The following is a 25136-nucleotide window of genomic DNA, read 5'->3' as shown; positions in this document are numbered from 1 at the left end:
TCTCTGCCTCCTCCTGTCTCTCTCTCTTGTGGCATCTCTGCCTCCTCCTGTCTCTCTCTCTTGTGGCATCTCTGCCTCCTCCTGTCTCTCTCTCTCTCTTGTGGCATCTCTGCCTCCTCCTGTCTCTCTCTCTCTTGTGGCATCTCTGCCTCCTCCTGTCTCTCTCTCTTGTGGCATCTCTGCCTTCTCCTGTCGCTTGTGGCATCTCTGCCTTCTCCTGCCGCTTGTGGCATCTCTGCCTTCTCCTGCCGCTTGTGGCATCTCTGCCTTCTCCTGCCGCTTGTGGCATCTCTGCCTTCTCCTGCCGCTTGTGGCATCTCTGCCTTCTCCTGCCGCTTGTGGCATCTCTGCCTTCTCCTGCCGCTTGTGGCATCTCTGCCTTCTCCTGCCGCTTGTGGCATCTCTGCCTTCTCCTGCCGCTTGTGGCATCTCTGCCTTCTCCTGCCGCTTGTGGCATCTCTGCCTTCTCCTGCCGCTTGTGGCATCTCTGCCTTCTCCTGCCGCTTGTGGCATCTCTGCCTTCTCCTGTCGCTTGTGGCATCTCTGCATTTTCCTGTCGCTTGTGGCATCTCTGCCTTCTCCTGTCGCTTGTGGCATCTCTGCCTTCTCCTGTCGCTTGTGGCATCTCTGCCTTCTCCTGTCGCTTGTGGCATCTCTGCCTTCTCCTGTCGCTTGTGGCATCTCTGCCTTCTCCTGTCGCTTGTGGCATCTCTGCCTTCTCCTGTCGCTTGTGGCATCTCTGCCTTCTCCTGTCGCTTGTGGCTTCTCTGCCTTCTCCTGTCGCTTGTGGCATCTCTGCCTTCTCCTGTCGCTTGTGGCATCTCTGCCTTTTCCTGTCGCTTGTGGCATCTCTGCCTTTTCCTGTCGCTTGTGGCATCTCTGCCTTCTCCTGTCGCTTGTGGCATCTCTGCCTTCTCCTGTCGCTTGTGGCATCTCTGCCTTCTCCTGTCGCTTGTGGCATCTCTGCCTTCTCCTGTCGCTTGTGGCATCTCTGCCTTCTCCTGTCGCTTGTGGCATCTCTGCCTTCTCCTGTCGCTTGTGGCATCTCTGCCTTCTCCTGTCGCTTGTGGCATCTCTGCCTTCTCCTGTCGCTTGTGGCATCTCTGCCTTCTCCTGTCGCTTGTGGCATCTCTGCCTTCTCCTGTCGCTTGTGGCATCTCTGCCTTCTCCTGTCACTTGTTTTCTCTGTTGCTCATTGCTTTTCTGTCATGTAATATGAAGCCTGCCCTGTCTATCTAGTCTCTAATGAAATCTTCCTTGACCCAATTTGTGGTGTTAATAGATGGTGAGTTAGCCGTATGGTTTGAGTGGGGATGAAGCAGGACGAGTCCCGGTGGAATGTGACATGTGATATGAATGAGACCAATGGAGGAGCAGCGGGGGGGGGGGGGGGGGGGGGCTTCTGTGCAGTACATACTCCTGGCTTCGTGTCCCCCAGCTGTGCCCTTATAATGCTCTCCTGTGTGCCATGTGAGCTAGCACTCTAATCCCTGTCAATATAAATGTTGCATTCAGGGGTTCCTCTTTTTGCAGGCCTGCTGATCATTCCCAATTGTCCACGTAGGCCACAGGATAGTGCAGAAGTCTAGCCTCACCTGGGACTTGTGTGTTGGGAGGGGGGAGGAGGTGTCAGTGTGAAGAGAACCGGCTAATGACACAACAATCTGCGGAGGTGCTACACACACACCCTAGGACGATCCCCTTCCAATCTCTCTCTATACCCGCAGACATCCCGATCTTGCTGGGTCATGTGATGCCTAGGGGGACGTATGATTATTGGGGTTTAGCAGCATGTTGAGGTGAGTTCTCATTAGGACAATTATGGATTACAGCTCAGACATTGTATTCCATGGCTTTTATTGTAGATCTTCCAGCTGCTGCAGGTCGGCTGTTTGTAGCTCAGTGCAGAGGAATCTCATTCACTCCTTTCTGAGAATGAATCTGCACGTGTGACCCGCTCGTTTGCGGCAGTGACACTTTGCCATGCTGGTCTCTGTAGTTCCCCAGCAGTGGTTGGCAGCACAAACCTCCGGTAGAGCTTCATCTAGCATGTGCAGGAGGCTGATCCTCCAGTCACATGCTGGTCTCTGTAGTTCCCCAGAAGTGGTTGGCACTTGGCAGCACAAGCCTCTTGCCCCAGTTTCAGCTAGCATATACAGGAGGCTCCTACCGTCGCTGGCTGCCCATTGCAGATAATGCAGGCCGCTGTTGGCTTCTCTAGGAAAATGAAGTAACTATAGCAACAGCCCGGCCTCCTCTGACTCCTGCAGAGGTCTCTATAGAGATGTCATTCTCTCCTGGCTGCACGCTGTATCCGGGGAGATGGCTGGAGCTGAACATGTGGCGTCTGGGCAGCCATATTGCCTGGTGACATCACTGAAGCATCTCCTGCCTGATTCCTCACTGAGATTATACATACACAGGCACTGCCCGATCACCCGCACTCCCCCCTCACAGCGCTGTACGGTCACCCGCACTCCCCCCTCACAGCGCTGTACGGTCACCCGCACTCCCCCCTCATAGCGCTGTACGGTCACCAGCACTCCCCACTCACAGCGCTGTACGGTCACCAGCACTCCCCCCTCACAGCGCTGTACGGTCACCAGCACTCTCCCCTCACAGCGCTGTACGGTCACCAGCACTCCCCCCCTCACAGCGCTGTACGGTCACTAGCACTCCCCCCTCACAGCGCTGTACGGTCACCAGCACTCCCCCTCACAGCGCTGTACGGTCACCAGCACTCCCCCTCACAGCGCTGTACGGTCACCAGCACTCCCCCTCACAGCGCTGTACGGTCACTAGCACTCCCCCCTCACAGCGATGTACGGTCACTAGCACTCCCCCCTCACAGCGCTGTACGGTCACCAGCACTCTCACCTCACAGCGCTGTACGGTCGCCAGCACTCCCCCCTCACAGCGCTGTACGGTCACCAGCACTCCCCCCTCACAGCGCTGTACGGTCACTAGCACTCCCCCCTCATAGCGCTTTACGGTCACCAGCACTCCCCACTCACAGCGCTGTACGGTCACCAGCACTCCCCCCTCACAGTGCTGTACGGTCACCAGCACTCCCCACTCATAGCGCTGTACGGTCACCAGCACTCCCCCCCTCACAGCGCTGTACAGTCAGTAGCACTCCCCCCTCATACCCTCACAGCGCTGTACGGTCACTAGCACTCCCCCCTCACAGCGCTGTACGGTCACTAGCACTCCCCCCTCACAGCGCTGTACGGTCACCAGCACTCCCCCCTCACAGCGCTGTACGGTCACCAGCACTCCCCCCTCATAGCGCTGTACGGTCACCAGCACCCCCCCCCCCTCACAGCGCTGTACAGTCAGTAGCACTCCCCCCTCATACCCTCACAGCTCTGTACAGTCACTAGCACTCCCCCCTCATACCCTCACAGCGCTGTACGGTCACTAGCACTCCCCCCTCACAGCGATGTACGGTCACTAGCACTCCCCCCTCACAGCGATGTACGGTCACTAGCACTCCCCCCTCACAGCGCTGTACGGTCACCAGCACTCCCCCCTCACAGCGCTGTACGGTCACTAGCACTCTCCCCTCACAGCACTGTACGGTCACCAGCACTCTCACCTCACAGCGCTGTACGGTCACTAGCACTCCCCCCTCATAGCGCTGTACGGTCACCAGCACTCCCCCCTCACAGCGCTGTACGGTCACTAGCACTCCCCCCTCATACCCTCACAGCGCTGTACGGTCACTAGCACTCCCCCCTCACAGCGATGTACGGTCACTAGCACTCCCCCCCCCCCCCTCACAGCGCTGTACGGTCACTAGCACTCCCCCCTCATACCCTCACAGCGCTGTACGGTCACTAGCACTCCCCCCTCACAGCTCTGTACGGTCACCAGCACTCCCCCCTCACAGCGATGTACGGTCACCAGCACTCCCCCCTCACAGCGCTGTACGGTCACTAGCACTCCCCCCTCATACCCTCACAGCGCTGTACGGTCACTAGCACTCCCCCCTCATACCCTCACAGCACTGTACGGTCACTAGCACTCCCCCCTCATACCCTCACAGCTCTGTACAGTCACTAGCACTCCCCCCTCATACCCTCACAGCGCTGTACGGTCACCAGCACTCCCCCCTCACAGCTCTGTACGGTCACCAGCACTCCCCCCTCACAGCGATGTACGGTCACTAGCACTCCCCCCTCACAGCGCTGTACAGTCACCAGCACAACCCCCTCACAGCGCTGTACGGTCACTAGCACTCCCCCCTCATACCCTCACAGCGCTGTACGGTCACTAGCACTCCCCCCTCATACCCTCACAGCGCTGTACGGTCACTAGCACTCCCCCCTCATACCCTCACAGCTCTGTACAGTCACTAGCACTCCCCCCTCATACCCTTACAGCGCTGTACGGTCACCAGCACCCCCCCCCTCACAGCGCTGTACGGTCACCAGCACCCCCCCCCCCTCACAGCGCTGTACGGTCACCAGCACTCCCCCCTCACAGCGCTGTACGGTCACTAGCACTCCCCCCTCACAGCGCTGTACGGTCACCAGCACTCCCCCCTCACAGCGCTGTACGGTCACTAGCACTCCCCCCTCACAGCGCTGTACGGTCAACAGCACTCCCCCCTCACAGCGCTGTACGGTCACCAGCACTCCCCCCTCACAGCGCTGTACGGTCACCAGCACTCCCCCCTCACAGCGCTGTACGGTCACCAGCACTCCCCCCTCACAGCGCTGTACGGTCACCAGCACTCCCCCCTCACAGCGCTGTACGGTCACCAGCACTCCCCCCTCACAGCGCTGTACGGTCACCAGCACTCCCCCCTCACAGCGCTGTACGGTCACCAGCACTCCCCCCTCACAGCGCTGTACGGTCACCAGCACTCCCCCCTCACAGCGCTGTACGGTCACCAGCACTCCCCCCTCACAGCGCTGTACGGTCACCAGCACTCCCCCCTCACAGCGCTGTACGGTCACCAGCACTCCCCCCTCACAGCGCTGTACGGTCACCAGCACTCCCCCCTCACAGCGCTGTACGGTCACCAGCACTCCCCCCTCACAGCGCTGTACGGTCACCAGCACTCCCCCCTCACAGCGCTGTACGGTCACCAGCACTCCCCCCTCACAGCGCTGTACGGTCACCAGCACTCCCCCCTCACAGCGCTGTACGGTCACCAGCACTCCCCCCTCACAGCGCTGTACGGTCACCAGCACTCCCCCCTCACAGCGCTGTACGGTCACCAGCACTCCCCCCTCACAGCGCTGTACGGTCACCAGCACTCCCCCCTCACAGCGCTGTACGGTCACCAGCACTCCCCCCTCACAGCGCTGTACGGTCACCAGCACTCCCCCCTCACAGCGCTGTACGGTCACCAGCACTCCCCCCTCACAGCGCTGTACGGTCACCAGCACTCCCCCCTCACAGCGCTGTACGGTCACTAGCACTCTCCCCTCATACCCTCACAGAGCTGTACGGTCACCAGCACTCTCACCTCACAGCACTGTACGGTCACCAGCACTCTCACCTCACAGCGCTGTACGGTCACCAGCACTCCCCCTCACAGCGCTGTACGGTCACCAGCACTCTCACCTCACAGCGCTGTACGGTCACTAGCACTCTCCCCTCATACCCTCACAGAGCTGTACGGTCACCAGCACTCTCACCTCACAGCGCTGTACGGTCACCAGCACTCCCCCCTCACAGCGCTGTACGGTCACCAGCACTCCCCCCTCACAACGCTGTACGCTCACCAGCACTCTCACCTCACAGAGCTGTACGGTCACCAGCACTCTCACCTCACAGCACTGTACGGTCACCAGCACTCTCACCTCACAGCGCTGTACGGTCACCAGCACTCTCACCTCACAGCGCTGTACGGTCACCAGCACTCTCACCTCACAGCGCTGTACGGTCACCAGCACTCTCACCTCACAGCGCTGTGCGGTCACTAGCACTCTCCCCTCATACCCTCACAGAGCCGTACGGTCACCAGCACTCTCACCTCACAGCACTGTACGGTCACCAGCACTCCCCCTCACAGCGCTGTACGGTCACCAGCACCCCCCCCCCCTCACAGCGCTGTACGGTCACCAGCACCCCCCCCCCCTCACAGCGCTGTACGGTCACCAGCACTCCCCCCTCACAGCGCTGTACGGTCACCAGCACTCTCACCTCACAGCGCTGTACGGTCACCAGCACTCCCCCTCACAGCGCTGTACGGTCACCAGCACTCTCACCTCACAGCGCTGTACGGTCACCAGCACTCCCCCTCACAGCGCTGTACGGTCACCAGCACTCCCCCTCACAGCGCTGTACGGTCACCAGCACTCCCCCCTCACAGCGCTGTACGGTCACCAGCACTCCCCCCTCATAGCGCTGTACGGTCACCAGCACTCCCCACTCATAGCGCTGTACGGTCACCAGCACTCCCCACTCACAGCGCTGTACGGTCACCAGCACTCCCCCTCACAGCGCTGTACGGTCACCAGCACTCCCCCCTCACAGCGCTGTACGGTCACCAGCACTCTCACCTCACAGCGCTCCTATGACTGAGCAGTGTACAGTGTTCGTAGTGTAAGCAGCAGGTGTCCTGGTGTTGCAGAGAGGCTTGGCGAGGTCTTTGTTTTGTTTTTGGTTGGTATAGGAAAGTGTCAATGAGACAATGTTCCATTTCATGAGCTCTCCAGCCTGGCATCGCCCTCTTCTGGTAGAGCTTGTGTACTACAGTCGGCCAGAGGCTTACATCATGGCTTGGAAACTTTCTGTAGTGCTGCTGCACATATAAAGGGGTTAGGCCTTAGAGACAAGCTGATTGGCTGGCTGCTCTGGGTTAGGCCTTAGAGACAAGCTGATTGGCTGCAGTGGGGTAGGCCTCAGTGACTAGCTGATTGGCTGCTGTGGGGTAGGTCCGACAGACAAGCTGATTGGCTGGCTGCTCTGGGTTAAGCCTTAGAGACGAGCTGATTGGCTGCAGTGGGGTAGGCCTGAGTGACTAGCTGGCTGCTGTGGGTGACATTTTTGCCTCCTCTCAGAGTCCTGTTTTAATTTATCTGCAGAGTACTGTGTTCAGGGGGAGTGTAGTGCCTGGTACGCACCATGCAATTTCCCATCGGATCCATAGGTCGAGTCGATAATTTCCGATGAGTCTGATCAGGTTTCCGATCGCTTTTGTACAGAAATCTGATCAGACCTGTCAAATTATTGATTAGACCTTGTCGATTTGATGGAAAATTGCACAGTGTGTGTCAGGCATTACATACTGAGGCTCAGGTTTGGCGGTCCTGAAGGTGCTGCATTGCTCTATCAGGACCTCTTGGCTCCAGGTATTTGCCTGGAGAGGTTTTCTTTCACATTGAGTCTTGCATCCAGCATGCTGGCTCTGGCCATTGTTCAGCACACACCCAAACTGCGGGGGTTTCCTCTGGGCACTCGGGGTTCCTCCCACAGCACAGATGTACTAGTTGGTGACGTATCTTTTCAACTTGTCCCCAGACTGCAGTATGGTGGGGGAGCTCCTGTGAGGGACATGTTGTTCAGGTCTCTCAGGAAAGCAGCCAGTGTTGTAGAGATGAAGTGTGGCTGCACAGAATTTAGCATGCATGCAGTCAGGCTGTAGAACGAGGTTACTGCTTCCTGCTGAATATCAGTGCAGCCCCCATTCTGCACCAGTGACCTGTGTAATGTCCCTCTGTGTGCTGAGGTCCTTCATGTAACCAGCTGTGGTCACGTGTTCTTGTGTCCGTCCCTGAAGAAGTGGTTGGACAGCTGCACAGGGGGCCTGCTTCCTCCAGCATGGTACTGCTTCCTGCAATAGTCCAGCCAATAGTGCTCCCCCCCCCCCATTCTGCACCAGTGACCCGTGTAATGACCCTCTCTGTGTGCTGAGGTCACTCCCCTGAAGAAGTGGTTGGACAGCTGCTGCTCCTGTAGTCGGCTCAGAAAGTCGTTCTGCAATCACTGCCAGTCTCCTGCAGTTGGAGGGGGGGGTTGCCTGAGTGATCTCCAGGCTTCTGTAGTAATGGTCAGCAGTGATTGGTGCTCTCAAGACCGGTCTCTCCTCTGCTTTTCGCACTTCACTCCGGCGTGATGACGCCTGTCGCCAGTAACCTGATGTCGTCTTGCATTCTGTAATGGCTGTACATGCGTCGGGTTGGAGGGGGGGGGGTCAGGTGTCAAGGGATCTGGGTGATCTACAGGCTGTTGTAGTGATTGGTGCTCTCAGGATCACACTTTCCTCTACTTCTCACACTACCCTCCGGCAGTCAAGCTTCTATCACCAGTAACCTGATGTATTCTTGCATTCTGTAAATGGTTTTGTGTCACTGGTTTATTTGTGGTTGGAATCTTGTAAATTCTATTATCACTCTCCTAAAGGGGGCGCTGTTGTGTTCTGGTGCAGGATTGTATTGTGGATATTTACTCGACGCACGTGCTCTAAACATGGAGGCTCACAATGCTTTCTAGAAGTTGTCGCAGCCTTTCCTCCTCATTAATCTGAGCTGCAGCTCCACCTGCTGGTAGACATTTGTACTGCGGGTAGACAGTTCATGTTCCCTGGTTCTGTGTATATCGGTACATGTGTGCGGCATGGAGGAGCGGTTACCCAGAGGCAGTGCTAATGTGCCTTCTGTAAATCTTTATATTTCACACTCCTGCCTGATTCCCATTGCAAGCTGCTCACAGTGCTACCCCAGGAAGACTAGCGTCTGTGTGCCAGGTCTGCGGGCTGATTGTGCCAGCCGTGTGTCTGCGCAGTGACATGCCACACAGACTTCAGTGCTTTTTGTGAGCCCTGTTTGGAAGAAATGCCAGCTAGGAGCAAGCAGTTAGTGGGGTGAGTTGGGGGTTGTATGTAGGGTTAATTACAGCAATTTAAAACGGATATTAGATGAAAAACTAACTATAACAACTTGTCTATATATCTTACCTAAAGTTTAGATAGTTTACACAGCAAATCTAGCTGCACACAGCTTTAATAGAATATGATTATTTCTTCCTGTAATACAATGACAGCAGCCATGTTGTTTGTAAACATTACACAGAGGCAGGCTTATCTGTATCTTGAGCAAAAAAAAACTAATTCCCCCTCATCCTTCCGCCTCTGAAATCTCTGGCTAGTAATACCTCCCCCTCCTCCTGCCCAGACTGAGCTCCCATGAGCCCTTGCTACTGCCAAGGCTCTCTGAAAACCTGTGGGTGTGGCTTGTTTTAGTTTATAGGGAATTAGAGTATTAAAACAAAAACAAAAATGTGTTTGGCTTGAGGAATGCCCAATAAACAATAGGAAAGGAACACAATTATGCAATGAGTAAAAGTTCATCTCGGATCCACTTTAAAGTACAGACTTTTTGCATGGGCTGGTGATTGCACTTTGCATAATTTGTTTGCTGTAGCCCTTTGCTATAGAAGTGAGTGCTCTGCATGCCGGCTGGGCCAGCAGAGGCTGCCTCCGTGCTGATAAGCATGCTGATTGACTGGGAAATAATGGTGGTGCAGGAGATAAGCATGCTGTTTGCTGATTGGCTGGGTATATATGGAGGCAGTGCAGGAGGGAGGTGTGGTGTATGAATGGAGAAGGTGCAGGAGAGGAGTGTGCTGATTAGCTGGGTGTATATGGAGGACGTGCAGGAAAGGAGTGTAGGGTATGAACGGAAGGGGTGCAGGAGATAATCATGTGTGCTGGGTATATATGGAGAAGGTGCAGGAGATAAGCATGCTGATAGCTGGATATATATGGAGGGCGGTGCATCAGAGGAGTGTGCTGATTAGCTGGGTGTATATGGAGGACGTGCAGGAGAGGAGTGTGAGGTATGAATGGAAGAGCTGCAGGAGATAATCATGTGTGCTGGGTATATGGAGGAGGTGCAGGAGATAAGCATGCTGATAGCTGGATATATATGGAGGCGGTGCATGAGGAGTGTGCAGATTGGCTGGGTATATGTGGAGGCGGAGCAGCAGAGGAGTGTGCTGATTGGCTGGGTATATTTGGAGGGCGGTGCAGCAGAGGAGTGTGCTGATTGGCTGGGTACATATGGAGGCGGTGCAGCAGAGGAGTGTTGGCTAAGATCAAGTGTAGTATCTGTTCTTATCAGTTGGGTAACCTTGGGGGACCTGGAGGGATGGCACAGTGGCAGTGTGTCCCGCCTAGTCATAATTCCCACGGTCTGGTGGAATGGATCTACTCCTGGTCGAGGCTGAGGGCTTTGCTTAGGCGTACTGCCCCTGGAAGTGGCGCTCCAGGTGTACCTGAAAAAACCTGAGATGTGGCAGATCTCAGGCGGAAGTAGGGTGCTTTGGTCTGTACTGCCCATATGCATAGCCAACTAACGCAGCTCCCCGGCCTTTTGGCTAGGGAGAGTGCGGAATTTTTATCACTCCGGCCGCAAGGTCGGGGCCAGCTTGCTGGCACCGGGGACTTCGGTTCCCACCCGGCTCCCTCTCGGGGGAGCCACCCGGACCATGTGGACGCGGTTGCCACATGGCCAGGCCCTTTGGGTAACCACTGGGCGCAGTAGGGGTCCTCCTCGGAGGACCCCAGGATCCTCCAACCCCTCGGGTGTTGGAGGATGCCACCCCCTGAGCCGAAGGCAAAGGGGGAAGGTTCCCTTCGGGGAACAACCGGAAGGGCCCTGCTGCATTGTGGGGCCCGTGGCTACTCATGCACGTTTTGTGGGGGTGCTTTAGGGCACTCACGCTTTTTCCGTGCATGGGGCTAATAGCCTTGCTTACCTGGGATTCCTGTTGCATGCAACAGGAGCCAAGAAAGCTTAAAAAAAAAAAGAAGAGTGTGCCGATTGGCTGAGTATATATGGAGGCGGAGCAGCAGCAATGTGCTGATTGGCTGGATATATATGGAGGCGGAGCAGTAGGAGTGTGCAGATTGGCTGGATATATATGGAGGAGGTGCAGCAGAGGAGTGTGCTGATAGCTGGGTATATATGGAGGCGGTGCAGCAGAGGAGTGTGCCGATTGGCTGGGTATATATGGAGGAGGTGCAGCAGAGGAGTGTACAGATTGGCTGGGTATATATGGAGGCGGAGCAGTAGAGGAGTGCAGATTGGCTGAGTATATATGGAGGAGGTGCAGCAGAGGAGTGTGCAGATTGGCTGGGTATATATGGAGGCGGTGCAGGAGAAGAGTGTGCAGATTGGCTGGGTATATATGGAGGGCGGAGCAGCAGGAGTGTGCAGATTGGCTGGGTATATATGGAGGTGGTGCAGGAGAAGTGTGCAGATTGGCTGGGTATATATGGAGGGCGGAGCAGCAGGAGTGTGCAGATTGGCTGGGTATATATGGAGGCGGTGCAGCAGAGGAGTGTGCTGCTTAGCTGGGTGTATATGGAGGACGTGCAAGAGAACAGTGTGGGGTATGAATGGAAGGGCTGCAGGAGATAATCATGTGTGCTGGGTATTTGGAGGTGGAGCAGCAGGAGGTGCAGGAGAGGAGTGTGCAGATTGGCTGGGTATATATGGAGGTGGTGCAGCAGAGCAGTGTGCAGATTGGCTGGGTATATATGGAGGCGGTGCAGCAGAGCAGTGTGCAGATTGGCTGGATATATATGGAGGCGGTGCAGCAGAGCAGTGTGCAGATTGGCTGGATATATATGGAGGCGGTGCAGCAGAGCAGTGCAGATTGGCTGGGTATATATGGAGGTGGAGCAGCAGGAGAGTGCAGATTGGCTGGGTATATATGGAGGCGTTGCAGGAGAAGAGTGTGCAGATTGGCTGGGTATATATGGAGGCGGAGCAGCAGGAGTGTGCTGATAGCTGGGTATATATGAGGCGGAGCAGCAGGAGTGTGCAGATTGGCTGGCTATATATGGAGGTGGAGCAGCAGTAGTGTGCCGATTGGCTGGGTATATATGGAGGCGGAGCAGCAGAGGAATGTGTAGATTGGCTGGGTATATATGGAGGAGGTGCAGCAGAGGACTTTGCTGATTGGCTGGGTATATATGGAGGCGGAGCAGCAGTGTGCTGATTGGCTATATATATATGGAGGCGGAGCAGTAAGAGTGTGCAGATTGGCTGGATATATATGGAGGTGGTGCAGGAGAGGAGTGTGCAGATTGGCTGGGTATGTATGGAAGCGGAGCAGCAGGAGTGTGCTGATTGGCTGGGTATATATGGAGGCGGAGCAGCAGAGGAGTGGCTGGGTATATATGGAGGCGGTGCAGCAGGAGTGTGCTGATTGGCTGGGTATATATGGAGGCGGAGCAGCAGAGGAGTGTGCAGATTGGCTGGGTATGTATGGAGGCGGAGCAGCAGGAGTGTGCTCATTGGCTGGGTATATATGGAGGCGGAGCAGGAGAGGAGTGTGCATATTGGCTGGGTATATATGGAGGAGATGCAGGAGAGGAGTGTGCAGATTGGCTGGGTGTATATGGAGGGCGGAGCAGCAGGAGTGTGCAGATTGGCTGGGTATATATGGAGGCGGTGCAGCAGAGGAGTGTGCAGATTGGCTGGGTATGTATGGAGGCGGAGCAGCAGGAGTGTGCTCATTGGCTGGGTATATATGGAGGAGGTGCAGGAGAGGAGTGTGCAGATTGGCTGGGTATATATGGAGGAGATGCAGGAGAGGAGTGTGCAGATTGGCTGGGTATATATGGGGGCGGAGCAGCAGAGGAATGTGCAGATTGGCTGGGTATATATGGAGGTGGAGCAGCAGGTGTGCGCTCATTGACTGGGTATATATGGAGGAGGTGCAGGAGAGGAGTGTGTAGATTGGCTGGGTATATATGGAGGCGGAGCAGCAGGAGTGTGCAGATTGGCTGAGTATATATGGAGGCGGTGCAGCAGAGGAGTGTGCTGATTGGCTGGGTATATATGGAGGTGGAGCAGCAGGAGTGTGCTCATTGGCTGGGTCTATATGGAGGTGGAGCAGCAGGAGTGTGCTCATTGGCTGGGTATATATGGAGGTGGAGCAGCAGGAGTGTGCAGATTGGCTGAGTATATATGGAGGCGGAGCAGCAGAGGAGTTTGCCGTGTGGTTTAATACCAGAGCTGTGTGATGGGGAATAATGTGTTCTGTGAGCGCAGCAGCCTCCTGCTCACTGTTGTGCGGTTACAGAGGAAGTAAACACATCCGGGTGTGAGAACTTGCAGCAGAGCCTGGTTTTATTGCTTCCAGCTGTAGGCTGTGCTGCTGCCTTTCTATCAATGATCAGCGGGCATACAGTAATGTCCAGGATCTATTCTGTTCTCAGCTGTGTATAGTACAGTAATAATCCAAGGAAAACCTCCTATTGATCCTTGTAGTGATGTGTTGTCTGCAATCATGTTACACTTCATCGGCTGTGCATGGGCCTGTGTGGTGGTCCTCTTGTAGAAGGCCCTCTGTTGTGGCGGTGGTGTCGTTGTCATTGCATTGTGTGTTGGTGTAGAGGACTCTGTGTTGTTGTTAGTGATGTAATGGTTCCTGGATTGCTCTGATTTGCAGTGTGTTTTGTCTTCTTGTTACTCTGGATTGTGAATTAGTCATTTTTGAGTCCCCAGGGCTGTGGAGTTGGAGCATTTAGGTACCTGAAGTCAGTCGGTGGTTTCATAAACTGAGGAATCGGATGGTTTTTGTACCGACTCCACAGCCCTGATTGTACCTGTGGGTGATTGTAATGGACCTTGTGTTGTCTTTGTTTTTCTGCGGTTGATGATTTTAGGGGCTACTGCATTGTTGTTTGGAGGTTGATATAGTCATTCCTGTGTTCCTCTGGGCTTGGCAGTTTAGGGCCTCCTGTATTATTCCTCTGGGGTTCGCGGTGTAGTAGTTCCTGTATTCTTCTAGTGTTTGCGATGTATTATTTCCTGTGTGGCTCCTTGGGGGCTGGTTGAGGGGGGGGGGGGGGCTGGTTGAGGGAGGGGGGGGGGGGGGCGGGCCTCCTGTGTGGCTGGGGGTTTTCCCTGTGTGGCTCCTTGGGGGCTGGCTGGGTTTTCCTGTGTGGCTCCTTGGGGGCTGGCGCCTCCTGTGTGGCTGGCTGGCGCCTCCTGTGTGGCTCCTTGGGGGCTGGCGCCTCCTGTGTGGCTCCTTGGGGGCTGGCGCCTCCTGTGTGGCTCCTTGGGGGCTGGCGCCTCCTGTGTGGCTCCTTGGGGGCTGGCGCCTCCTGTGTGGCTCCTTGGGGGCTGGCGCCTCCTGTGTGGCTCCTTGGGGGCTGGCGCCTCCTGTGTGGCTCCTTGGGGGCTGGCTGGGGCCTCCTGTGTGGCTCCTTGGGGGCTGGCTGGGGCCTCCTGTGTGGCTCTTCGGGGGCGGGCCTCCTGTGTGGCTGGGCAGGGGGTTCTCCTGAGTGACTCCTTGGGGGTTGGCTGGGTGGAGGCCTCCTGTGTGGCTCCTCGGGGGGTTGGCAGGGCAGGGTCTCATCTGGTGTCTCACTTGGCATGCGTGCGTATTGTTCCAATGTGACTCGCTTGGATGCAGGGTGAGCAGGAAGACGGCTCCCCCTACTACTGCTGAATCTCCGGGGATATGTTAAAAACTATTCCCCTTCCAAGTTGTAGCAACTCTGTGGGGAAGAGAGAACATGTAATTTGGGGGGTGGTTATTGCCAGAACCTACTTACAGTGATATCGTGAGACATCCCCCTGCGCTGCCACAGCTGTATTATTACGGCCTATGGCAGTGCCCAAGTCATGCGCCGAGATGACCTGTTCCATGTGGTGTCCCCCAACCTGTGCATAAGGGTTCCCTTGTGGCATCTCTACAGGAACTGACGTCCTCTGCTCTGCCTGTATATAATGTGACTAATGCCATCGCCGTATTTAGGTGTGAGATGAGGCGTCACTAAGCCGATCTCCTCACCACGGCCACAGTCGGAGCTGATTTCATGCTCTGGCCATTGTCTGGCTGCCATGCTGCGTGTCACTCTGATGGATGGTGTGTATACAGTAAGTGCTTCTTCCCAAACTTAGTGCGTACGCACGCGAGACTCTTCCTGTAAAGCATGGGTTGTCATCAGCATTTATTTACATAAATGGAACAGTCAGTGGGATTCTCTTCCTCACCCCATTGGTCAATCCATCTCTTCCCCTGTCCTTCCAGCATGTGTGAATATGGTCCCTCAACACCTACCGCCCAATCCCTGGCTGTCCACCATCCTCTGCCGTTCACCGTAGCCGCTGGTGCCTCCATTCTCTGCAGTATTTCCCATTTTCTGTGATGTGTGCAGATATTTTACCACCTGTGATTGTCACGCATGAGAGGATTTAGTTGACCATACAGGTGTCCCATGATGTCATGCACAACAGTAATAGTTGGTTGACTATGCTGGCACCGATTGAATGACTAACAACTGTTTTATTCCTTTATCCCTTCATCTGCTGATTTTACCTAACCAGTCACCCCAAACTATCACTAGCAGAGGTAGCCTCTTGTGTGGCAGAAGATCAGGGCTGAGGAGGCCAGGAATGGTCTCACCAGCAGTGCTGTTGTAGCTTGTGTAACCTTGCTGCTTGTTGTACCAGAGATCCAGCAATGTTCTGTACTGACCTCCATCTCTCTCTCTCCCCCACAGATGTACATTCAGGTTTCCCAGCACAAATATCAAGATTACTTTCACCGCGCTATCCAGGGAGAAGAAGGAGAAGCAGGAGGCCCCGGAGTCCCCCATCAAACCAGTGCAGCCTCAGATCTCCCCACTGACCATAAACATTCCAGAGAACATGGCTCATCTGATCAGCCCACTGCCCTCCCCCACCGGAACCATAAGGTGAGGTCCGAGCTACTGGCGGGGGTCATCATGTACCTACCCTACCACCAGGCTACTTACCCCATACACTGCCCCCCCCCCCACCTCCCCACCACCACCGGAACCATAAGGTGAGCTACTGGCGGAGGTTATCATGTACCTATCCCACTGCCAGGCTGTCTATCCAATACACCACCAGGCTACCTACCCCATACACTGCCAGGCTGCCTATCCAATACACCACCAGGCTACCTACCCCATACACTGCCAGGCTGCCTATCCAATACACTGCCAGGCTATCTACCCTATACACTGCCCTCCCCCACCGGAACCATAAGGTGAGCCCCGAGCTACTGGCGGAGGTTTCATGTACCTATCTTACTGCCAGGTTGCCTATCCAATACACCATCAGGCTAGCTACCCCATACACTGCCAGGCTGCCTACCCCATACACTGCCAGGCTGCCTACCCCATACACTGCCAGGCTGCCTACCCCATACACTGCCAGGCTGCCTGCCCCATACGCCCGCCAGGCTACCTGCCCCGTAAGGCTGCCTGCCCCGTACGCCCGCCAGGCTGCCTGCCCCGTACGCCCGCCAGGCTGCCTGCCCCGTACGCCCGCCAGGCTGCCTACCCCATACACCCGCCAGGCTACCTGCCCCACACACCCGCCAGGCTGCCTCCCCCATATAAATAAACCTGCTGGACTGCTAAATGTACAGTACAAAGACGTGTCATCTTGTTGTAATGTGGCAGGAGAGTGTGTCCGTGTTCCTCTGTCCATAAAGCTTGTTGTAGTTGATGCAGTTTTGTGTTTCCTGCTGAGTGGAATGCCGTTATCACAGCAGAATACACGATGGCTTTCATCCTCATCCAGCTATTTCCTCTAATCTAAACACTATTTCCCCCGCCCAGGGCCTGTAAACACTGACTCCGCCATCACCGCTGCCCACCCACAGGACACACAGCAATAATCTGCCCGAAAGCTGTTCATAGACAGAGCCAGAATCTGACTTCCATCCAGAACAGTGTCATATATAGCCACATTCCAAAGCCCACCCTGACATCTCCTGCAGCGCTTTACAGTGACTGTCCTCAGAGGAGCTCACACTCTAATCTTACCATAGTCATAGTCTAATGTCCTACCATATTATTATTATGTATTTATATAGCACTGACATCTCCTGCAGCACATTACAGAGTACAAAGTCATGTCACTGACTGTCCTCAGAGGAGCTCACACTCTAATCCTACCATAGTCATAGTCTAATGTCCTACCATATTATTATGTATTTATATAGCACTGACATCTCCTGCAGCACATTACAGAGTACATAGCCATGTCACTGACTGTCCTCAGAGGAGCTCACACTCTAATCCTACCATAGGCATAGTCTAATGTCCTACCATATTATTATTATGTATTTATATACCACTGACATCTGCATCACATTACAGAGTACATAGTCATGTCACTGACTGTCCTCAGAGGAGCTCACACTCTAATCCTACCATAGTCATAGTCTAATGTCCTACCATATTATTATGTATTTATATAGCACTGACATCGTCTGCAGCACATTACAGAGTACAGAGTCCTGTCACTGACTGTCCTCAGAGGAGCTCACACTCTAATCCTACCACAGTCATAGTCTAATGTCCTACCATATTATTATTATGTATTTATATAGCACTGACATCTTCTGCAGCACATTACAGGGTGCATAGTCATGTCACTGACTGTCCTCAGAGGAGCTCACACTCTAATCCTACCATAGTCATAGTCTAATGTCCTACCATATTATTATTATGTATTTATATAGCACTGACATCTTCTGCAGCACATTACAGGGTACATAGTCATGTCACTGACTGTCCTCAGGAGCTCACACTCTAATCCTACCATAGTCATAGTGTAATGTCCTACCATATTATTAATTATGTATTTTATGTAGCAGTGGCATCTTCTGTAGCTTATTACAAAATTGTAGATAGTGAGTTCCGCACAATGTCGGTAGAGTTAAACGGCTTTATTGAAATCAACACGCTATGCTGCTATGATTAAGGACGTGTAACGTCCGAAACATGTCAGAATGTGGTGTTGGATTTTAGCCTTTATGTGTTGATTTCAATAAAGCTGTTTAACTCTACCGACATTGTGCGGAACTCACTATCTACAGCATTGGACTTTGGGTCAGAGCAACCTGGTTTCCTGCACTGTCGGCAGCTGGAGGTTGTGAGCGGAGTTTCACACACATCTACTGCAGCACATTACAAAGTACATAGTCATGTCACTGACTGTCCTCAGGAGCTCACAATCTAATCCTACCATAGTCATAGCTTAATATATCTACAGCAGTCTAAGACTAAGTTTATAGGGGAAAAAATAGCTTTCAGTTTTTATTTTTCAGAGGAAAATGGAATGCCTGGAGTAATCCCTTGCACACGCTAGGACGACGCACAAATTCTAGGCAGCATATTTACTTGTATGATATTAACCTGGCATCCTAACACTGCAAGGGGAGAGCTCTCTCTTTATATCATTACTGTTGCTTGCCTGGCTTCTAGGGGGTAAGTCGGCCCCTACGCTCACGTTTAGGCTGTAACTTTATATTTTTATCTCACCATCTGTGTGTCGGAGGTGATGGCTCTGTTCTCACATAATTAAGTTTTGAAGAGTGACCACATCTTTGGTATTAGGGGTTCCCCTGGTAAGGTGCAGATCTCCTTACATCCCGGAGGGTCACCTACAGCTGGGAGAGGATCTTCTGCTTGCACCTCTCTAAGTCGCCATTTATTCAAGTCTCTATACTTGGCACTGTGCGTCTGTCTGCTCCTCTGCTGGATTTTCTTCTAAATGGCCTCAACTCTGGTAGCTGTGTGAGGTAAATGTTTTTTGTAGGTAAAATACCTCATGGTATTTTCCTCTCTTTATAGCAATTCTGAAAGATTTTTCTCCATTTCCGAGGTAAAACATGAGTTAAATGCATAAAGTGAGGAAAAACATGAGGTATTTCTGCAGGAAGCATGTAGTAAATAAGTAATAGTAGTCTTTAATTGTTTTAAATAAGTTAGGATAGTCTTTGGAAGATGTATTTATTTGTTGTTGTTTATTTGGGGGGGGGGGGGTGTATTTGATTATGTAGCGGCCTATGAGAAGTATATTTATAGGCATCCCTTAAAAAAAAATCCAGTGAATATTTGGAGTTTTATTTTTAATATTCTTTTCTATTACACAGCCCGATTAGGAACGACACTAAAACAGCAATAGGAACTCCACTAAAAACTTCAAAATGCATACAAACTGACTTTACCTCCAGGTACAGGCAGGTCTTAAACTGATCGGTAAATTATGTGCTAACATGCCCCCTAATTTCCATGAGAATAGCTATTTTCGGTAAATTACCTCATAATTTACCTCATGAGGTAAAACCTGACTAAAACCTACCGGAATTACTAAATGTCATTACTTCATGAGGTAAATTACCTCACATGAGGTAAATTATCTCAGATTATCTCAGATACGTAACAATATTTTCCTTGCCAATTCCTTTGACAAACAGAAGACAGGTTAGATGCTTCTGTCCTATTCTAAAGACTGGCTTCCTGGCTGTGGTGGTTTGTCCAGCCCCCTCCGTGCCCCATGTCTCCTCCCACTGGGGCATCGGGCTCAAGGGCAGGCCACGCCCACCTCCAGGAAACCCTGCTAGCACGGCTGGAAAATGCTGGACAGTCAGTTGGGGTTTTGGGCAAGGGATTGTTTCTTCAAGCTGAGAAGGTGAACCATCTGCTTAAAGTGCACTCTTGGACGGGGGACAGAGAAATGCACCCTGTATGTATTTAGAGAGTTTAGCCTGTTTAAAGGACAACTGAAGTAAGAAGACTATGGAGGCTGCCATGTTTGTTTCCTTTTAAACAATACTAGTTGCCTGGCAGGCCTGCTGGTTTATTTGGCTGCAGTAGTATCTGAATAACACCCGAATAAAGCATGCAGCTGATCTTGTCAGATCTGACGATGTCAGAAACGCCTGATCTGCTGTATGCTTGTTCAGGGGCTATGGCTAAAAGTATTAGAGGCAGAGGGGTCCGCAGGGCTGCCAAGCAACTGATGTTAACCATTTACCAGCATTCTAACGTATTAAAACATCATGTTTTAGCCTGTTAACGGCAACATAACGTTTTTATGCGTTGCACGTTCCCACTGCCGCACCGCACGCCGCCATTTCCGTCGGGATTCTGTGTTCAACGATTGGGGAAGAGGTCCTCTACCGTGACCAGCAGCCACGTCCATTCATAAAACAGGAAGCCGTCACGTATTTAAATATAGAAGAAAAAAAAGTGAACACTTTCTATAACGGGGAAAGTGTTCACGAGCGCCATCTTGTGGCCAAAAAGATGAAAAAATGACACATACAGACACATAAATACTTAAAGGGAAGGTTCAGGGAGGGGATTAAAAAAATAAAAATAAATTTCCACTTACCTGGGGCTTCCTCCAGCCCGTGGCAGGCAGGAGGTGCCCTCGCCGCCGCTCCGCAGGCTCCCGGTGGTCTCCGGTGCCCGACCCGACCTGGCCAGGCCGGCTGCCAGGTCGGGCTCTTCTGCGCTCCATTTCCTGGGACTTCTGCGTCCCACGCCGGTGCGCTGACGTCATCGGACGTCCGCCGGGCTGTACTGCGCATGCGCAGTAGTTCTGCGCATGCGCAGTACAGCCCGGCGGACATCCGATGACGTCAGCGCGCCGGCGTGGGACGCAGAAGTCCCAGGAAATGGAGCGCAGAAGAGCCCGACCTGGCAGCCGGCCTGGCCAGGTCGTGTCGGGCACCGGAGACCACCGGGAGCCTGCGGAGCGGCGGCGAGGGCACCTCCTGCCTGCCACGGGCTGGAGGAAGCCCCAGGTAAGTGGAAATTTATTTTTATTTTTTTAATCCCCTCCCTGAACCTTCCCTTTAACCAATACTAATAAAATGAATAACTTGCATTACCAAATCTTTAAAGGTTATTATGCTGTTGCTTATCTTCTAGAGCAGAGAGGAAGTTCGGAGTTCAGGTCCACTTTAAAGGACAACTGAAGTGAGAGGTATATGGAGGCTGCCATGTTTATTTTATCTTAAGCAATACCAGTTGCCTGGCAGCTCTGCTGGTCCTCTGCCAGTAATACTTTTAGCCATAGCCCCTGAACAAGCATGCAGCAGATCAGGTGTTTCTGACATAATTGTCAGATCTGACAAGATTAGCTGCATGCTTGTTTCTGGTGTGATTCAGACACTACTGCATCCAAATAGGCCAGCAGGGCTGCCAGGCAACTGGTATTGCTTAACAGGAAATACATATGGCAGCCTCCATATTCTTCTCACTTAAGGTGTCCTTTAACCCTCCTGGCGGTTTGTCAAAATCCGCCAGGGGGCAGCAAATACGTTTTTTTTTTAAATTTTTTTTTTGTCATGTAGCGAGACGAGGTCTCGCTACATGATAGCCGCTGCTCAGCGGCATCCCCCCAGCCCCTCCGATCGCCGCCGGCAGCTGACGTAAATATACTGTAGTGGAGGGGAAAGTGGTTAAGGGGTGCATGAGTCAGTTTGTGGATTTATTGGCTGCCTGCAGGAAGATTGACTGAAATGTTTCATTGTTTTGTTTTCCCCCCCAGCGCTGCCAACTCTTGCCCATCTAGCCCCCGTGGTGCTGGCTACTCTGGTTACAAGATGGGCCGGGACACACCTGCTGACCTCATCTCCGTTAATTCCCATTTGGAAAATGACAAAGAGGCTTCGGGTGGAGACAGTCCTAAGGTAATAACATCTGTCACTGCTTTACCTGCTGCCTGTGAACGGTTATGGTGGCCATAGGTCTAGCAGTGTATGGGCAGAACCACCAAGAGACAGATCTCCCTCTGATCCAATCTGATCCGTGAGAGATCTGTCGGCTGCCCATACACTGCAGGCCAATTCCCGTTGTGGCTGGGGGTTCCTTCACATGGTTGTTGAGATATCTCACGCCGTTACTGCTGCATACCTGATCACGTTGTCCCAATATTTACAAGCATGCTCGAAAAATATGATTTTGGTCCAAAATTGGTCAAATCGTTGATCGGCATGCTTGGCGTGGCCCGACTTTTATTGGATTGGATAAAATGAGGGAATTGGATGGTCGGTCTGCAAAATTGATAGCGTGTTGTCACAAAGACTGTATCACAACTCTTACCTGTCACTGATTTACCTTCCTCTGTCTGTGCACTGTTATATCTGTGTTGTGTTATCACAGAGGCTCAGTAATCTCTCACCTGTCATTGCAGGACGACTCGAAGCCCCCATACTCCTATGCACAGCTTATAGTCCAGGCGATCACCATGGCACCCGACAAGCAGCTCACACTGAACGGAATCTATACGCACATTACAAAGAACTACCCTTACTACAGGACAGCAGACAAAGGCTGGCAGGTGAGTGTCCCTCAGCGTAGCTCGACTCTGATCTCCAACCACAATCCTTTACGTCAATTCACAAGAACACGGCTCTGAAAAGGCTTCAGCAATAATGCTTTGTATTAGGAGAAGTGTGACAACCACAACATGTTTCGCCAGGTGAAGCTCTTCTTCAGGAGAAAGAGCTCCGCCTGCCGAAACATGTCGGGGTTGTCACACTGCTCCTAGTCAAAGCATTATTTGAGTGCTGTTATTTTTCTGTGAATTGGTGTGTGTTGTGCATGTTTGATGTACCTGCTGAACACTAGATCACGGGCTGACAGGGAAGTGTACTGGTTATGTAGCAAAACTGAGACTGCACACAAGCCAATGCCTCCTCCTTGCAGGAAGCAGCCGGGCATCCCACATGTGTATTGCAGAGAGACTGTAGCTCTACAACAAGCCAATGCCTCCTCCTTGCAGGAAGCAGCCGGACATCCCACATGTGTATCGCAGAGAGACTGTAGCTCTACAACAAGCCAATGCTTCCCCCTTGCAGGAAGCAGCCGGGCGTCCCACGTGTATCGCAGAGAGACTGTAGCTCTACAACAAGCCAATGCTTCCCCCTTGCAGGAAGCAGCCGGCATCCCACATGTGTATCGCAGAGAGACTGTAGCGCTACAACAAGCCAATGCTTCCCCCTTGCAGGAAGCAGCCGGGCATCCCACATGTGTATCGCAGAGAGACTGTAGCTCTACAACAAGCCAATGCCTCCTCCTTGCAGGAAGCAGCCGGCATCCCACATGTGTATCGCAGAGAGACTGTAGCTCTACAACAAGCCAATGCCTCCTCCTTGCAGGAAGCAGCCGGGCATCCCACATATGTATCGCAGAGAGGCTGTAGCTCTACAACAAGCCAATGCTTCCCCCTTGCAGGAAGCAGCCGGGCATCCCACATGTGTATTGCAGAGACTGTAGCTCTACAACAAGCCAATGCCTCCTCCTTGCGGGAAGCAGCCGGCATCCCACATGTGTATCGCAGAGAGACTGTAGCTCTACAACAAGCCAATGCCTCCTCCTTGCAGGAAGCAGCCGGGCATCCCACATGTGTATCGCAGAGAGGCTGTAGCTCTACAACAAGCCAATGCCTCCTCCTTGTAGGAAGCAGCCGGGCATCCCACATGTGTATCGCAGAGAGACTGTAGCTCTACAACAAGCCAATGCTTCCCCCTTGCAGGAAGCAGCCGGACATCCCACATGTGTATCGCAGAGAGACTGTAGCTCTACAACAAGCCAATGCCTCCTCCTTGCAGGAAGCAGCCGGGCATCCCACATGTGTATCGCAGAGAGACTGTAGCTCTACAACAAGCCAATGCCTCCTCCTTGCAGGAAGCAGCCGGGCATCCCACATGTGTATCGCAGAGAGACTGTAGCTCTACAACAAGCCAATGCCTCCTCCTTGCAGGAAGCAGCCGGGCATCCCACATGTGTATCGCAGAGAGACTGTAGCTCTACAACAAGCCAATGCCTCCTCCTTGTAGGTAGCAGCCGGCATCCCACATGTGTATCGCAGAGAGACTGTAGCTCTACAACAAGCCAATGCTTCCTCCTTGCAGGTAGCAGCCGGCATCCCACATGTGTATCGCAGAGAGACTGTAGCTCTACAACAAGCCAATGCTTCCCCCTTGCAGGAAGCAGCCGGGCATCCCACATGTGTATCGCAGAGAGACTGTAGCTCTACAACAAGCCAATGCTTCCTCCTTGCAGGTAGCAGCCGGCATCCCACATGTGTATCGCAGAGACTGTAGCTCTACAACAAGCCAATACTTCCTCCTTGTAGGTAGCAGCCGGCATCCCACATGTGTATCGCAAAGAGACTGTAGCTCTACAACAAGCCAATGCTTCCTCCTTGCAGGAAGCAGCCGGGCATCCCACACGTGTATCGCAGAGAGACTGTAGCTCTACAACAAGCCAATGCTTCCCCCTTGCAGGAAGCAGCCGTCATCCCACATGTGTATCGCAGAGAGACTGTAGCTCTACAACAAGCCAATGCCTCCTCCTTGCAGGAAGCAGCCGGCATCCCACATGTGTATCGCAGAGAGACTGTAGCTCTACAACAAGCCAATGCCTCCTCCTTGCAGGAAGCAGCCGGACATCCCACATGTGTATCACAGAGAGACTGTAGCTCTACAACAAGCCAATGCTTCCCCCTTGCAGGAAGCAGCCGGCATCCCACATGTGTATTGCAGAGACTGTAGCTCTACAACAAGCCAATGCTTCCTCCTTGCAGGAAGCAGCCGGGCATCCCACATGTGTATCGCAGAGAGACTGTAGCTCTACAACAAGCCAATGCCTCCTCCTTGCAGGAAGCAGCCGGGCATCCCACATGTGTATCGCAGAGAGACTGTAGCTCTACAACAAGCCAATGCTTCCTCCTTGCAGGAAGCAGCCGGCATCCCACATGTGTATCGCAGAGACTGTAGCTCTACACAACAAGCCAATGCCTCCTCCTTGCAGGAAGCAGCCGGGCATCCCACGTGTGTCGCAGAGAGACTGTAGCTCTACAACAAGCCAATGCCTCCTCCTTGCAGGAAGCAGCCGGCATCCCACATGTGTATCGCAGAGAGACTGTAGCTCTACCACAAAAATCAATTAACCCTTCGCACACTCACATGCAAATGTTCAAACAAATGCATTCACAGATTTACTCATCCAGGTACAACTGTTATCCCTACAGCTAAATTAAAAGCCAGGGTTTTAGTTCACAGAAGAATGTCCTAACTCTGGCCCTGTAACATGCATAGTGCAGACATGCAAACACATTCATTGCATCAAACCTATCAATGGATTAGGAGCACACATCCTAACTTCCTCTCCTGGGAAAGACAGTGCATCTTACCAATCGCACAAGGGAGCTAATGTTATGTGTCCATGTGCACCATGCGCATACACCAGCATAAGCTGTCTGCATGCTGACAAACATACAGGGGAAGGGGGGAGTGCACCGAATTGGACCCTAGCCACAGGGGTCAATGATAAGAATAAACATACATGTATCCAGGCACATCGCCTCTAGTTA

The 25136-nt window shown here is 53.0% G+C and overlaps 1 protein-coding gene across 2 annotated transcripts in view; it reads left to right on the top strand.

Annotated features, from left to right (window-relative positions):
* Window positions 1-25136, top strand: part of FOXK2 (forkhead box K2) — a 125971-nt gene that overhangs the window by 64841 nt on the left and 35994 nt on the right. For both annotated transcript variants that reach the window (XM_068263505.1, XM_068263504.1), the window contains exons 2-4: window positions 15485-15679; window positions 21306-21447; window positions 21951-22097. In XM_068263505.1, coding sequence (XP_068119606.1) covers window positions 15485-15679; window positions 21306-21447; window positions 21951-22097 — 484 coding nt within the window. The remainder of the gene's footprint in view (window positions 1-15484; window positions 15680-21305; window positions 21448-21950; window positions 22098-25136) is intronic.

Source organism: Hyperolius riggenbachi, chromosome 12, assembly GCF_040937935.1.
Source record: "Hyperolius riggenbachi isolate aHypRig1 chromosome 12, aHypRig1.pri, whole genome shotgun sequence".
NCBI classification, from domain to species: domain Eukaryota; kingdom Metazoa; phylum Chordata; class Amphibia; order Anura; family Hyperoliidae; genus Hyperolius; species Hyperolius riggenbachi.
Note: the sequence above shows the minus strand (reverse complement) of the source record. Positions and strands in the feature narration are given on the sequence as shown.